The 15,722-nt window shown below is 44.8% G+C and overlaps 1 protein-coding gene across 20 annotated transcripts in view; it reads left to right on the forward strand.

The window, feature by feature from the left end:
- Positions 1-15,722, forward strand: part of CLASP2 (cytoplasmic linker associated protein 2) — a 7,203,062-nt gene that overhangs the window by 3,804,222 nt on the left and 3,383,118 nt on the right. For 18 of the 20 annotated variants that reach the window (XM_044064956.1, XM_044064947.1, XM_044064948.1 and 15 more), the window contains one exon: positions 8,479-8,586. The exons of the other annotated variants lie outside the window; for them this stretch is intronic. In XM_044064956.1, coding sequence (XP_043920891.1) covers positions 8,479-8,586 — 108 coding nt within the window. The remainder of the gene's footprint in view (positions 1-8,478; positions 8,587-15,722) is intronic. 20 annotated transcript variants of the gene reach the window in all.

A 15,722-nucleotide genomic window follows, 5' to 3' on the forward strand; every position in this document is an offset into this window, starting at 1 on the left:
AGACATCCCTCCTCTCTCCTCCCCTTCTCCTTCCATTCCTTCCTCTACTCCTCAAAAGATGACTTCTGAGGAGTTTTCCTCAGATGATGAGGAATCCTCAGGGGACAAATCTTTGGCATATTCAGCCCAAATTTCCTCCCCTTTGGGTTATGCCTCCCTAGAAGAGGAGTCTAATAGCACTGATTCCCTGGGGGGAGGATATCTCATTTGGGAAACAATTCTTAAGATGAGGGAGTTTATCAAATGGGATTGTCAGTTATCAGACAGCCAGAAAAGGTACTATGTCCTGCTACAGATGGAATCTCCTTCCCCAACTGAGATACCTCCTGTTCTGTCAGCTTTCCTAGATGCCTTTGCAGCTGCTTCAAAGTGCTTTGATTCTCAACCTCCAGCACCCAAAAGGCCAGATAGATTTTATAAAGTGCCTGAGCACTCCAAATTCCTATTCAAATGTCCCTCTGCAGACTCTGCCACTTTCTCAGTATCTGCAGACAAAGCCTCCAAGATGATACCTTCCACTTCTCTGCTCCCCTCAGATAAGGAGACCAAAGTCATGGAGAGAAAAGGAAAAAAAGGTTTACTCTTCAGCTACTCTTGCTTTCAGGACCATTAACTATCAGACCTGTGTGGCCAGATATTCTTTGGCCTTTCTCTCGGATGCTGGCAAATTACTCTCTGAGCTTCCTGACTCTCCCACTAAGGCTAAGCTTACCTCCGTCCTTAACTCCTCAGCTCAGGTTACACAGCATTCCATAAAGTGTAGCTATTATGCCATCGAGACATCAGCTAGAGCGGCTGCATCTGGGGAATTTCTGAGAAGTATTCTTGGCTCAGGCTCCAACCTTTGCCTGATGACATTAAGGCAAAAATCATGGCTTTTTGGACCTTTTTTTTTTTCATGGCCTTGAACAACAAGGCATTGTCTGGTACCTCTGCTGCAGAACTCTTAAGTCTCTTCAGAGAAGGGCAAAGAGCTGCAAGACCTAAAGCATATTTTTGTTTCCCCCAGTGCCCAGGTTTCAGAGGAACTACCCTACCAAGACCACCTTTGTTAAAAAGTCTGCCAGGCCCCAGTCTTTCAAAGGCAAGAGATATTCTAGGAAACAATTTCCCCCTAAATCTACCTCTTTTACTCACACACAGAAACAGCCCTTTTAGGCTAAGCCAGGTAGTCTGAGACTTCCCACCTCCCAAGCCGTTAATGCCTCTGTTCATTAACCTGTCTCTTTCTGCTTGGAAACATATAACTCAGGACTCTTGGGTCCTATCCATCATCCTGCAAGGATACTTTATGGTGTGGATGACTCCTCCCCCCTTCAAGGGTATTCCACAACCTCCAAAAGACCAACTAGAAGTCTTTCCCCAAGGGATTTCCACCTTTCTTTCTCAGGGCACTATTCAGGTAGCGCTGCCCTCCTAAGCAGGATTTTCCTGTTACCCAGGAAGGGTGGTCCTTGGATACTCATTCTGGACCTTTTGTTTGTTAACCTTACCCACCATTCTTCCTTGGACCTTTATGGTGTCATTGGACATCAAGGATGCCGGTCTTCATATTCCAATTCACCTTCTGTTCAGGAAGTTTCTTCGCTTAGCTATTGCTTCCTCACATTTTCAGTTCTGTGCCTTGCCCTTTGGATTGTCTACGGCCGCAGCAGTCTTCGCAAAATGCTTAGTTTTGTCATAGCCTTCTGCAGGCTACATGCCATATAGATTTTTCTATACTTAGACAACCTTCTTCTCCAGGCTCGGAATCCAGACATCCTTCAGGGTAACCTCTCCTTCATGGTATCACTGTTGGAGAGTCTAGATTTCACTATCAGTTATCAGGAACCTTCTCTGGTCCCTTCCCAAAACTACATCTTTCTTGGCTGCTGGATCCAGTCATACGGGATGTTGGCTTTCTTACCTCCAGAAAAGGTCCTGCCCCTCACTTCCTATTTCCAGGACCTCTTGCTCACCCAATCCCTGACTGCCGGGGTGTTTCTTCGCCTTCTGGCATTCATGGCTTCTAGTAATCCCATGCTCCATATAGCCAAGTTACACATGTGGAAATTCCAGTGGTTCTTGAGAACAGTATGGGTGCAACACTCCCACCCTCTGGAGTTTGTTATCCCACTCCTACCTTGCCTGAAAAAGGAATTACACTGGTGGATCCAACAGGTGGCAACAATCCCAGGCTTACCCTTGCAATCACCTCCTCCCACTCAGGAGCTGTATATGGATGCTTCAGACATGTGATGGGGAGCAACCCTGGACTCATGGAGGATCAGAGATGTCAGGTCTGAAGAGCAGAAGAGGGAGCACATCAGTGTTAAGGAGATGAGGGCCCTGATCTTCGCTCTACAAATCTTCAAGCCTCTTCTTTATCCGGGGGTTTTATGACGGTTTACAAGACAATACCACCATCCTGTGGTATGTCAGCATACAGGGAGGGACAAAGTCCTACATCCTGTGCAGACTGGCTTTGTAGGCCTGGGAGTTAGCTGTCCAGAGTCAACTCACCCTCCACTCGGTTTACATTCCCTCGGCTCAGAATGTGGTGGCAGACACACTGAGTAGGTCCTTGACTCAAGCCCATGAATGGATGTTACACAGGTATGTGTTTCTGGACAGGGCCCATCAATAGGGTATACCTAAGGTAGATCTCTTTACCTCCCCCATGAACAGACCGCTACCCAAGTTTTGTGCTAGGGTTCCAGATCCGTTGACATAAAAGTTGGACACCCTGTCTTTATCTTGGAAGGGGATGTTTATTTATGCAACCCCCCTTCTTACTTCTCCAAAAGGTCATGTTTGAAATCCAACAGGAGAAACCAAAACTCTTGTTGGTGACTCCCTTTTGGCCAAGACAGCATTGGTTCCCCATCTTTTGCATTTAGCCAAAGACAATCACCAAAAGTTACCCCACAGAATGGACCTACTCACACAGGACAAGGGAACTTTAGTACATCCACTGATGTCAACTCTACAGTTGACCCTGTGGGTGTTAAGGTTTTGATTCCCTTTAGACACCTTTTTTCTGAGGACGTGCTACAAGTTCTGCAGGAGTGCAGAAAACCCACAACTAGGAAATTCTGTTTCCAACTGGAAAAGGTTTTCCATCTGGTGTCTTAAAAAGGATTTACAACCACTGCTAGTGAATGCTCCAATGGTCCTGTCCTACCTGTTTGAATTACTGAAGAGTGGACTGTCATACCCATCAGTAAAAGCTCATCTTTCTGCTGTCTCTGCATATCTGCCTATGGCTTCCCCTATAGATTCCAGGTTGGAAGTTAAACACTTCTTAAAAGGTGTCCTTCACATCTAACCACCAAGGAAACCAGTCCCTCCTCCTTAGGATCAAAACTTTGTCTTAGAAAAATTACCCTGGCACCTTTTGAGCCAGGAAGTTCTGCTTCTCTGCAACACTGCACATGGAAAACCATCCTTGTCACCATTACTTCTGCCAGAAGGTTGTCCGAGTTACTGGCTCTCGTGTCGTCTTCTCACTTCAACGTCTTTCACAGGATAGGGTTTCCCTATGCACTAACCCCTCATTTATGCCCAAGGTGGTTAATGAATTATCTCTCAGTCATTGTCAGTTTTTCAACTTTTTTCCCTTCTCCTCAGTCCCCTAGCGAGAGGATCCTTCACAGTTCAGATGAGCACAGGCAACTCAGATATTACTTGGATCAAACCAAACCAATTCGGTATCTGACCGCCTGTTTGTTTCTTATCACCTAAGGGTACTGGACCAGCCTATTTCCAAGCAGATTATTTCTACTTGGATTTCCAAAACTATTTCCTTCTGTTATATGGCTCATGGAAAGACTGTACCCTCACCTATTAGGGCACATTACTCTAGAGCAGCCTCTTCCTCTGGTGCCTTCTTTAAAGCCCTGGACACTTGCTTTGTCCTGGAAGCAGCTACCTGGTCTTCCATTCATACCTTTATAAAACATTATAACATAGATGGCATTTCCTGGTCCAGAGCTGGTTTTGATAGGGCTAACCTGCATGGGTTTGTGGAGAATGTTCTGCTTTTCTGCCCAATTCGTCCTCTGCATGAGCTTTGGTATTCTCCCTCATGGTATGAATACTGCAGCGTATGAATAGAAGGACATAGAATAGTTGTGTAAAATCTTAATAGAACCATAGATGTCCTTCTCCTTTATATGTTGCATTATTACTCCCCCCTCCCCTGCCTTCCTCCTGATGCTTACCTGGCTTCTGGTGACATATTTTCTCATCTCTGATCAGGCTAGTGCTTTTTGTGGCATTCAGTTCTGAGGTCTGGTATGTACCGATGTCCGCTTTATATCCGCTGTCACTTTTTGACAGACGTATGTTCTGATGCTGTGCGATGTCCCACATACCTCACAGTAGGATTAATCTTATGTATACCGGCGGACATACGAGTCACCCGGAGGCCGACTCCTCACTCATGTTATGAATACTGCAGCATATAGAAGAGAAGGATGTCTATGGTTATGGTAAGATTTTGCACAACTGTTCTTTTTTCTAGTCAGCTCTTGTGCTCCCTTCCTTGGCTCCAATATTTTCCACTGGAACACTGAAAAAAGTTTCACAGGTACAGGCTCTCTGTGGTCTTTATTACCAGAAGAACAAGAAACAGAATCTCTTTGTTTCACAGCTCAGTTAAAGTTGAACACACTTTTGTATTTTCTCCTTGGCATGTACTTCATGAAAAAATAATTTTGTCCTTCCGGGGAAGAATACTTTGAAAACAGCTGGCTACACCAGTTTGAATCTCGCACCAGCAGCTCAACATTCCCTGAATAGTTTAACATATTTGCTTCTCTTCTGCCTTTTGTACAATAAGTAATCATTCTCCCCAAACACCCTGCCATCTCCCACTTTTAGTACTTTGTCCTTCTGCCACAAATCTGTCAAAATCAACTCCTCCTACTTGTATGATTGCATCTTTACTATTAAAGGTCAACTTTGCTTTGTCATAGCCAGGTTTGGCGCATACACCAGATGTGCCCTTTCAACTAACAACTTCTGCTGTGGAATACCAGTCCAGTTGCTTATTTGTGGTTTTATAAAATTAATGCAATCTTTTCCTTCCAGCTTCTCTGGTATACCTAAAAACCTGAGGTTCTCCCTACATGCTCTGTCCTCTAACTGTATTGTTTTTTGGAACGCCTCTTCCTGAGCAGTATCATATTCAGCCAGCCATTTCTTCATTTCGACTTCGGATTTTTGCAGCTTTTATCACTTCATCTTAATATTTGTTGAAAGCTTCTTCAATTTTTGTGTTGATGTTTCCATCAATGTTTCGTTTTTTTTTTTTTTTTTTTTTAACCAGGTCTTTGTGCAGTGGTCTTTTATCTTCCTGTATGTTACTGGAATCCATGTCTGGAGTTACCATTGCTTTTTCCTGAACAGCTGGAGAAATTTTCCCAAGTCAGTGTTTTTCTCACTTTTTGTAGCCGATTATTTTTCCAGGTCCTCTGTATTTCTTTTTTCCTGGCATCCAGGCAGTACACTTACTAGCCAGTTACTGAAACTTACCTATAAACACAAGTCTACAGGCCTTCTCTGCTGAGTTTTTGTTTTCACAGTGGGAGAGCTAGAATTAAGCTGTTACTCAGTGTGCAGCCATCTTGGAAGTCATACTCATTTTTCCTCTTATTCTTCCACAAGGATACATGGCATTTCTAGATATAAAAGATGCTTACCTTCACATCCCCATTCACCCCATGTTTAGGAAATTCTTACATTTTTCTGTGGGTTCCTGTCCTTCCCAATTATCTGCCTTGTCCTTTAGTTTTTCTACAGCAACAAGGGTTTTTCACCAAATGCCTGGCTCCAGTGAGTGCTCATTGCAGGCTTTCAGACATCCAGATTTTTACATGGATGACCTGCTCTTACAGTCCCAAATTTCCCACCCTGTACTCCAGAACCTGGTGACCACCATTTCCCTCATTGGAAAACTGGGATTTACCGTCAACTACAGGAAGCCAGACCTCACCACTTCACAGGATCATCTTTTCCTGGGTTGTCAAATCCGGACAGACATAATGAGAGTGCCACTTTCACCTCAGAAGGTGTAGAACCTTCAGTCCTCCTTTCACTCCCTTCTCTCCTTGACTCTCATCACAGTCAGGAAGTTCCTCAGGGTGCTGGCATTCACGGCTTCATCTTTCAATTGGTACTGATGGCAAAAGTCCACATGAGGAAATGCCAGTGGTTCCTCAGATCGGTGTAGCCCCAGCATTCTCACCCACTGGAACACAAAGTCCACCTCATACCTTTCTTAGAGGGAACTGTTCTGGTGGATCCAACAGATAGACCTAAAACCAGGGCTAACCCTGCATCCTCTCACCCCACTTCTAGAACTCTACAGAGATGCCTCAGACGTGGGCTGGGAAGCTGCCTTGGGCAAATTCACAGTTCAGGAAATTTGGTCTCCCTCTCAAAAAACAGAACACATCAACATCAGGGAAATGCGAGCATTGCTATGAGCTGTACAAGCATTTCACCCTCTTTGCCCAGGCCCTCTACAACTGTTCACAGACAACATGACATTCCTCTGGTACGTGGACAGGAAGGGAGGGGGGCAAATCCTAGCTGCTTTACAGGTTGGCTCTACTAGTATGGGAATTTCTTGCTCAGTACCACCTGACTATTCAGGCAATATACATTTCCTCCAACCAGAATCTCATGGCAGACTCCCTGACTCTGTCCGTCCCACAATTGGATGCTTCACAGGAACGTGTTCCTGGACATAGTTCATTAATGGAGAATTCCTCAGATAAACTTATTTGCCTCCCCTGTGAACAGACAACTTCCAAAATTTTGTGCCAGAGTCCCATACTCTCTGGTTTGTAAGGTAGACACCCTGTTTTTTTATTGGAAGGGGATGTTTCTGTATGCATTCCCTCCCCTTCCTCTAATACCAAAGGTCCTCTTCATGATTCGACAGGACCAAGAAAAATTGACCCTGGCCCCTTTTGAGCCCGCATATTCAGCCTCCCTCAAACATTGCTCTTGGAAAACTGTTTTACTAGTGGCCTTGACTTTAGCCAGAAGGGTGTTGGAGTTACAAGCCCTTATGGTGGTGCCCCCTTTCTTGGCCTTTCATAAGGACAGGGTATTCTTGAGAACAAATCCTTTTTTATGCCAAAAGTGGTCAATGAGTTATCCCTTAACCAGTCTATTCAATTATGTACATTTTTCCCTTCTCCCCAAAACCATAGTGAGACGGTATTACACCCCTTAGATGTACTGACAACTTAGGTTTTACCTGGAGAAGACCAACGTTGTCAGGAGATCTGATCAGCTATTTGTGAACTTTCATCCCAGAGCTCTGGGTTTACCTGTTATGAAGCAGTCTATTTCTTCTTGGATTTCAAAGACTATTTGCCTTTGTTACACACTCCATGGAAGGAGCCTGTCTTCACCCATGAAGGGCCACTCTACCAGGGCTGTGACCTCCTCTAAGGCATTCTTCAAGGGCTTAGATAACAGCCCCATCCTTGAAGCATCCACCTTGTCTTCTATTCATGCCATTCAGTTTGTAGTGTTTGGTAAAGGTATCTCCATATCCAGACCTGGATTTGCTAAAGCCAACATGGCTTTGTTGAAAGCTCCTCTGCTCCTCCATTTCTTCTTGAGCTTTGGCACTCTCCCTCAGGTTAAGAATACTGCAGCAAGTGAATAGAAGGATGTAGAATAGTTGAGTAAAATCTTACCTTAAACATAGATGTCCTTCTCTTCACTGCAGCAGTATTCTATCACACCCACCCACCCCCCCACCACCAGTCTGTATTGCTTGGTTGTACTGACCTTTTATATCCTTAGTGTGGCATTCCTCCTGGGGCATTCGGTTCTGAAGATGATGCCTGCATAGATTACTTTTATGGCCTGCATCCGACTGCAGCCTACGTGTGATGTCCCTCGTACCCTACAGCAGTATAAGACTTTTGTATACTGGCCAACGTCTGGTCGCCTTCTGGCTGGAGATCCCTCAGGTTAAGAAAACTGCAGCAGTGAAAAGAAGGACATCTATGGTTATGGTAAGATTTTATCCAACTATTCCTTTTCAATACACCATGTTCATATCTTTATCTACTGTCAGTTCCTCTTTTATTTATTGACATTTGATTACTGGGAAAGTCCGACTGGGAGAAGCCCATTTTCATTGGAGGCCTGGGAAGAAAAGCTCCAAAGTATTACAAATCATTTTAAGAACAGCAATTTTACAGAACTTAAAATACAAAAAAATATTGTGCATAATATTTGTGGATTGTAATACTGAATTACAGAACAAGTCACTATTAGTCTTTTAGAATGTGAGTTAATCCTGAGGTGAATGTCTTTATTGTATAAGCTGAATTTTAATGTTTAATCTCCTTTTTGTATTACATATTGCTTTAACTGTGTTGAGCTTTGGAAAATATGAAGTGCAAAGTCTTACATTGCCTATGCCTTCTCTGTCTTTGTTCACCATGCCTCCTTAACATAAACTAGCCCGAGGCAGTCGCATTCCTCGTCCTAGTGTGAGTCAGGGGTGCAGCAGAGAAGCCAGTCGTGAAAGCAGCAGGGACGCAAGTCCTGTACGTTCTTTTCTACCCCTAGGTAAGTATTTTAAGCCCCTAATCCTGTGTGACAGTGCCTGATTTTGACATTAGTTATTTTTCAAACACCTTTCTACCTCTTTCTGTTTCACATCATTACACACAAAATTTGTCACTTCTGCATTTGTTTTGATTTTAATAAAGTTATTTAACTGATCATTTTTCGTAAGTTTGTTTATTTAGAAAATAATTGCATAGCATTTGTATTATATTTTTGCATAGGGGATTATTATTGTGATCTTAACTCACTTCTGAATTTTAGAATAAGTTTCTGCTATAGCTGTTTGTCTGAAGGATGGCAATATAGGTCTGTGTTATTGAGTAAAAATTAATCCAAAGTAATGTCATGCACCTCTTATAGCAGTGTTTTGTTTTAGGAGTAAAATCCCGTCTTGACCATTTATTCATCCTCCTGAAATGTACTGTAGTGCACTTGCCCATTAATTTCAGTAGTGCTTTCATTTATTCATAGTATAGTCTTAGAGTAATGCATTTTAATGGATGCATCAAGCTTCATTTCTCCTTCCGAAATAGATGTTGGCTTTGTCAGGTAGTGCCTTTGTAAGTGTTAACTGTTTTGAGCCTCCACATATACTCAACAGAAGAAGTAAAACTTTCTCTTCTGAAGAAGGGCAGCAGCTGTTAAAAGTTATAGCTGAAGTTCTTTGTTTAGCAGGTTTATGAACTGCACCACTGGGGCTGTTTACTTACAGCTTAGAGTGGTAAGAAACAGATTTTAACCATTTTACTCTTTAGATCCTATTGGTGAGATAGGAATTAACCAATTCTTGGGCTGAGATGAAGAGATCAAGGAATGAGAGTTGGCAGAGTAATTTGGAATAATAGACTATATTAAATATTTGCCTTTTCTTAGTCAAGGAAAACTGACTACACAAGGCTGTTGTATTTTCTGTATAAGTGAATGGTATTAAGGAAAAATTAAAGAGCTGTGTCAGTGCTGTGGTTGGGATGAAAAGAACAAGTCTGAGAGATAGGTTTAGTGTTTGAGAGTGGATGCACTTCTCAAAGATAATGGATAAAGAGGACTTCCAAGATGGCTGCACACTGATTAGCAGCTTAATTTCAACTTTCCCAGTGTGAAAAAAAATGAAACCGAGAGATAACGGACAGTAGCTGTGCCAGTTTTAGTAAATTCATTTATCAGTTACTACTAATAAATGAATTTACTACTAGTAAATTAATTTACTAGTATTAACTTCCTGGATGCCAGTAAAGAAGAAACGTAGATATCTTGAAAGAAAATCAGCTTAAAAAGGTGAAGAGAAAAAGCTGACTGTGAAGAATCCTGCATCTGTCCAGCAAAAAGTGGTTCAAGTTCCAGCTGTAGTGCAAGACATATTTTCCGGTAATGTAGAAGAAAATACATATGAAATGTGCTCAGAGCTGATTAGAATAAACTAAACATTGAAGGTGTATAACAACTCAAGTAACAAAAGGCTGGAAAATGGAAGAAGTTTGAAACAGCTAGTTAGATAAACTGATAAAAGGCTGAAATTAAGAAAAGGCTGGCTGGGTATGAGAAAGATCAAGAAGAGCTGTTTCAAAAACTAATAGAATTGGGGGTCAGAGCATGTAGGGAAAACGTGAAGCATTCTGCTGTACCAGAGAAATTGGATAGAACAGTATGTATTAATTTTCTAAAATAAGCAACTAGACTGGTATTCCACAGCAGAATTTGGTAATTGAAAGAGGGCAGTGTATGTATGCTTCAAACTTGGCAATGAGAAAGCAGCAAAGATGCAGTCATGCCAACAGAAAGAGATGATACTGATAAAACTGTGGCAGAAGGGCAAATTTTTAAAAAAGATTTAGACAGTAGAGAGTGGAAAATGATTATTCACTGTACACCAGACAGAAGAGATACAAATTTATCCTAGCAGTCAGGGAGTGTCAAGAGGCATATGTGAGATTCAAGCTACTGTGTCCGGCCAGCTGTCTTTGGAATATTTTTTCCTGGAGAGTCAGTCATTTTAAGGAGAAAGTGACAAAAGTTTGTCCAAAAAAGAAAGTCATCAAGCAGAAGGAGAAGACTGCTGGTCTTTCTTCTAATAAAGATCAGAGAGAGACTTTGCCAGTGAAATATTTTCTAATTTTCAAAAGGAAAAAGCTTGAGAGGGGAAAAAAGCACAGAAGTTGACTAGATGAATCAGAAGTGGAGTCTGGGGTTGGGAGATGGAGATGAACAGGAAGAAGACCAGCATCACTGAAATTAGGGAATAAATGCGAGATTGTAAAGCATCAATCGCATTTGTGAAATATGGATTTACAAGTAAAAAAGTGGAACGTTTGGACTTCTTGTTGACTGACTTAAACTTATGGAAGACTGGGTAGCATATTCAGCACTTCATGTCATTAATGTTTGGAAGGACAGTCAAAGAACAAAAACACAAAGCACAGGGAGGAGATAGAATTATTAACAATGATCTGCGAACACTTCAGCGAGAACCTGTGGTACCATTATATCTGTTAATGTGAGAGTGTTCAATCTCGCCGTTTGTTCTTGCACGTGGGTTCGGAGCCGATCCTCGGCTCTGTGTCGGCCGCTTGGCAAAGCTGTGCATCGAGAAGAAGCTCGAGACCAACCTAACTCCCACAATCCCCCTCTGCCTTTACCTCAGATCTAGTTTGCCGCTGCAACGTTCGCATCATTTTGATGAGCTCGGACCACCTCAAAGCTAAGATTAATTATTTCTTATATTTCTTCTATTATTTTAGTATAAAAACTTCTCTAAGTTGACTGTATGTGTGTGTGAGTAGTGTATCGAGGGTTTCTCGTTTCCGTACTTAATTTTCATATACTTTTTTGAGTTATTCCCTCGGGGCCTACCCCACCCTTTAACTTTTACTGGAGTTGACTATTGGATGTGACTTTATTAACAGGATTTGACAAATTTTACTGGATATGACAACTTTTACTGGATTGGACATTTATTACTGGCTATTTCACTCTTTTCTGAATTTGATATTGTAAACATGTCAGAAAAAGCTAAATCAGGCTTCAAACTGTGCCAATGTGGACAGAAGATGTCTGTCACAGACAATCATAGTTCCTGCGTCTACTGTCTTGGCCCTCTCCATCTGCAAGAAGACTGCTCCATCTGTCATTCTTTCAGTGGAAGGGTCATGACAGATAGGCACAGGAAACTTATGGATAGGGGCCTTTTGAAGCCTGCATTCCAAGAGGCTCTGGATGCATCAGACCAGGCATCTAAATCCTCGAAGGAATCGAAGACGTCAGAGCCCAAGTCATCGGCTCCAAGCTCTTCATTCAAAGTTCGATCACCGGTTCCACAGACTTCGGGGCCGAGTGTTAAACTGTTGTCAGTTACCGAGCCTCGAGTCCTGGAACCGGTGACGGAGCTTCCTCCGCCTGCACTTTTGAGGTCGGCTCCGTCTTTCGTTCCTTCGACGCGTTCTTCCAGGCCCCTCTCCGACACCGATGTAGACCGCGTGGTGCAGAAATTGATGGAGAATACGGCCTTGTCCAAACTCATCTCTGTCTCCTCCCAGTTGGTGTCGAGACTCGAAGGCCTTCCCTTATCTCCACCTGTTCCTCCTCCGAGGCCTATCCAGTCTTCGGAGCCGGGAGAGGCTGATCTGGTGATTGTGGTGCCCTCGGTACCGGAACCGTCTTTTTCTCGGTCGGTACCATTCACCTCGACTCCGTCGGACCCAGTACCGGAGTCTCGGAGCCGAAGATCCATCCTTGGATCCGGGGCTGAGAGTCGGACCGATGTTTCGGTTCCGACACTCCCTCTCGGGGCATCGGCTCGGATCGACTCGGCTCCGTCCTCGGGGTCGATGCCTTCGGTGCCTGTCTCGGGGATTCCTCCGACGACTTCGGAACCGGGGGATACCTCGACTCGGGACCCGGGGGCCTTCGAACTCATGAGGAAGGTGTTGTCTGTTCAGACAACCACTTCAGCAGAAACAGCTTCTCCTTCCCATAAAGGTCCGTTATCCTCCTCTGCACCCACGGCTACGTCTAAGCGTCGAGCACCAGTGTCTCAGCCACCCCTAGAGGGTGCCCCCTCTTCCTCGGAGGCTTCTTCGGATGCCCCCCCCCGAGGAAGTTCCGAGGAAAAGATTGTGTAAGAGGAGACACTTAGATTCTCCACAAGAATCATTGACATCGGACACTGACTTAGATGAGTCAGAAGGGTCCCCAAAGTCACCCTCAGAGGATGTCTCCTTTTCTGACATCCTGGAGATCCTAAAACAGAGAGGTGATTGGCAATTCCTTCCCCCTTCTGAGGATGAGTCAGTCTTGCTGAAGGCATTCGGTGCTCGCCCTTCCTCCTCCTGGGTCACTCCGCCCTTCGATGAGTTGATGGAACTGATTGCTCGAAGGGCGTGGGAGACACCTGACACGGTGGAGCCAGTCCCTAGAAAGCCTAACAAATATATTACTGCCCCCCAAGATAAGGCTTATCTGACAAAAGGAGTGCCAGTGGACGCTATGGTGGTGGCAGCGGCCACGAAAAAGGAGATGTCTGAGTCTTCCTCATCTGTCCATCCGCCTAACAGAGATTCTAGGACTATGGACAGGTATGGGAAGCGCATTTTTAGTTCAGCGGCTTTTTCTATGCGATCCCTGAACTATTTGACCCACTTCACACAGCTACAGAGGGATCTAATCAAAGAGTTGGGAGATACCCTCCAGGGTACTACAGATGCTGCTGTCTTGGAGAAGGTTACAGCACATCTCAATACCCTTACATCTGTTGCAAACTCGTCCATGAGGCTGATCTCATACGCAGCCGAAGGATCGAGTAGGGCAGCGGCTTCAGCGATTGCTCTTCGTAGACAATCCTGGATGCGCTTATGTTCATTTGGGAAGCCTTCAAGTCTTCCTTTACTAACGCCCCATTTGATGGTGCCACTCTCTTTGGCCCCAAAGTAAAGGAGACCCTTACCCGGTGTGAGCAAGAGGGAAAGACTCTGTCTGCTGTCGGAGTCCGTTTTTCCACCCCATCCAGACCGTACCCCAAAGGGCAACGTGGTGGAAAAATGTGGTTTCAAAAACCCCAAGGTTCTTTCCCAGGCACACAGGGTGATGCCCCCTCTAGAGGCAGAGGAGGGGGCAGAGGTGGAAGACGTCGCCTTGGTGGCAGAGGGGTTCCGCAAAACCAAGGTGACAGGGATACACTCCCCGGGAAACCTTTCCAGCACTCCTGAGAGGAGGCCCGACTGTCCTGCTCTGGAGGCAGTCGGGGGTCACTTAGCTTTATACCCTCAGGCCTGGCAAAATCTTACATCAGACAATTGGGTAAAAAGCATTGTTACCAGAGGCTACAGAATTCCCTTTCTATTGCCCCCAAATCCACAGAAAAGACTCCCAGATGTGCCGCCCCATCTGCGAGGCCCTGCAGCTATAGAAATTTCAAAGCGGCTAGAAAAAAAAGAGCCATCCAACTAGTCCCAGCGGACCAAAGAGGATTCGGAACTTACTCAAGGTTCTTTTTAGTTCCAAAAAAGACAGGGGACTGGAGGCCAATTCTGGACCTAAGCAAACTCAATACCTTCATCAAGAAAGAAAAGTTCCAGATGGTCACGCTTCACTCGATCCTTCCATTTTTACAGAAGGACAACTGGATGTGCTCAATAGATCTAAAGGACGCATACTACCACATCAAAATGGCCAGGGCATCCAGGGATCACTTGCGCTTCCGGCTGGGAGCCAGTCATTTTCAGTTTCGAGCCCTGCCCTTTGGTCTGACCTCAGCCCCCAGGGTTTTCACCAAATGTATGGCAGTGGTAGCGTCTCACTTGAAACTCCTGGGATTCCAGGTGTTTCCGTATCTGGACGACTGGCTCCTTTCTGCCACCACTGAGCGTCGACTGATTCAGGCCAGGGATTACATGCTACAACTTTGTGTTCATCTCGGAATTTCCGTAAATTTCGAAAAATCTTTACTACAGCCATCACAGCATATCTCATTCATAGGAGCAGAATTGGATACGCGTTGCTTAATTCTAAGGCTTCCTCCAGAAAGGATAGCCTCTCTACAAAACCACATATCTCTTCTTCTATCATCCAGAAAATCCCCAGCGAAACTGGTTCTGAAGGTTTTGGGTCTCATGGCAGCTTCTCTCATTGCGATACCCTTGGGAAGACTGCACATGAGAGTCCTTCAATGGCTACTGTTTGCACAATGGTCGTTCCAAAAGTTACCCGACACACGAAATTCACATCACAAACATATGCAAATCACACCTGGCTTGGTGGCTCTGGACTTGCAATCTTTCCAACGGAAGACCATTTGTGCTGCCCACGCCGACAGCAACGGTGACCACGGACGCTTCCCTGATAGGGTGGGGGGGCATCTTTCAGGGACAGACAGTCCAAGGCGAATGGACCAATTTGGAGTACAATCTGCACATCAATGTTCTAGAGTTGAGGGCAGTGTTTCTAGCGTTGCAACACTTTGCTCCCCTTCTTCCTCTAGGGACAATTGCAGTTCAGACGGACAATATGTCCGTAGTCTGGTACATAAACAAGCAAGGGGGAACCAAGTCTTATCAACTATGCAGAGAGGCCATGAGAATCTGGCAATGGGCAGAGTCCACAGGTCGCTTTCTGATAGCAACGCACATCCCGGGGTTATCCAACGTCATAGCGGACAGGTTGAGCAGAGCCATCCTGTTACCTCACGAGTGGTCCCTCAAACAGTCAGTTGCGAAGGAAATATTTCGCAAGTGGGGCCAGCCTTCCTGCGATCTGTTTGCGTCTCCAATGAACGCCAAATGCAGAAGCTATTTTGCCCTATTACCCCCTCCAGGGGAAGTCCCCAGGGACGCTCTGGTTCACGTTTGGCCCCCGGGTCTCCTGTACGCTTTTCCTCCTGTTCCTCTGATTTTGAAATTTCTACAGAAAGCCAGCAATCTGCAAAGGACAATTATCCTCATTGCCCCATTCTGGCCTCGTCAAATCTGGTTTCCCTTTCTTCTGGCACACCAAATGTGGGAACCCTGGATCCTGGACCCAGAGCCGGATCTACTGACCCATTTGTCAGGGGCTCTCCACCCGTCGCTTCTCTCCCTCAGACTAGCAGCTTGGCTGCTCCGCTTCCCTTCTTAGCCAGGTCTGATCTTCTATCCCCTGCAGTTCAAAAT

Source organism: Protopterus annectens, chromosome 3.part0, assembly GCF_019279795.1.
Source record: "Protopterus annectens isolate FY-2018-M chromosome 3.part0, PAN1.0, whole genome shotgun sequence".
NCBI lineage: Eukaryota > Metazoa > Chordata > Ceratodontiformes > Protopteridae > Protopterus > Protopterus annectens.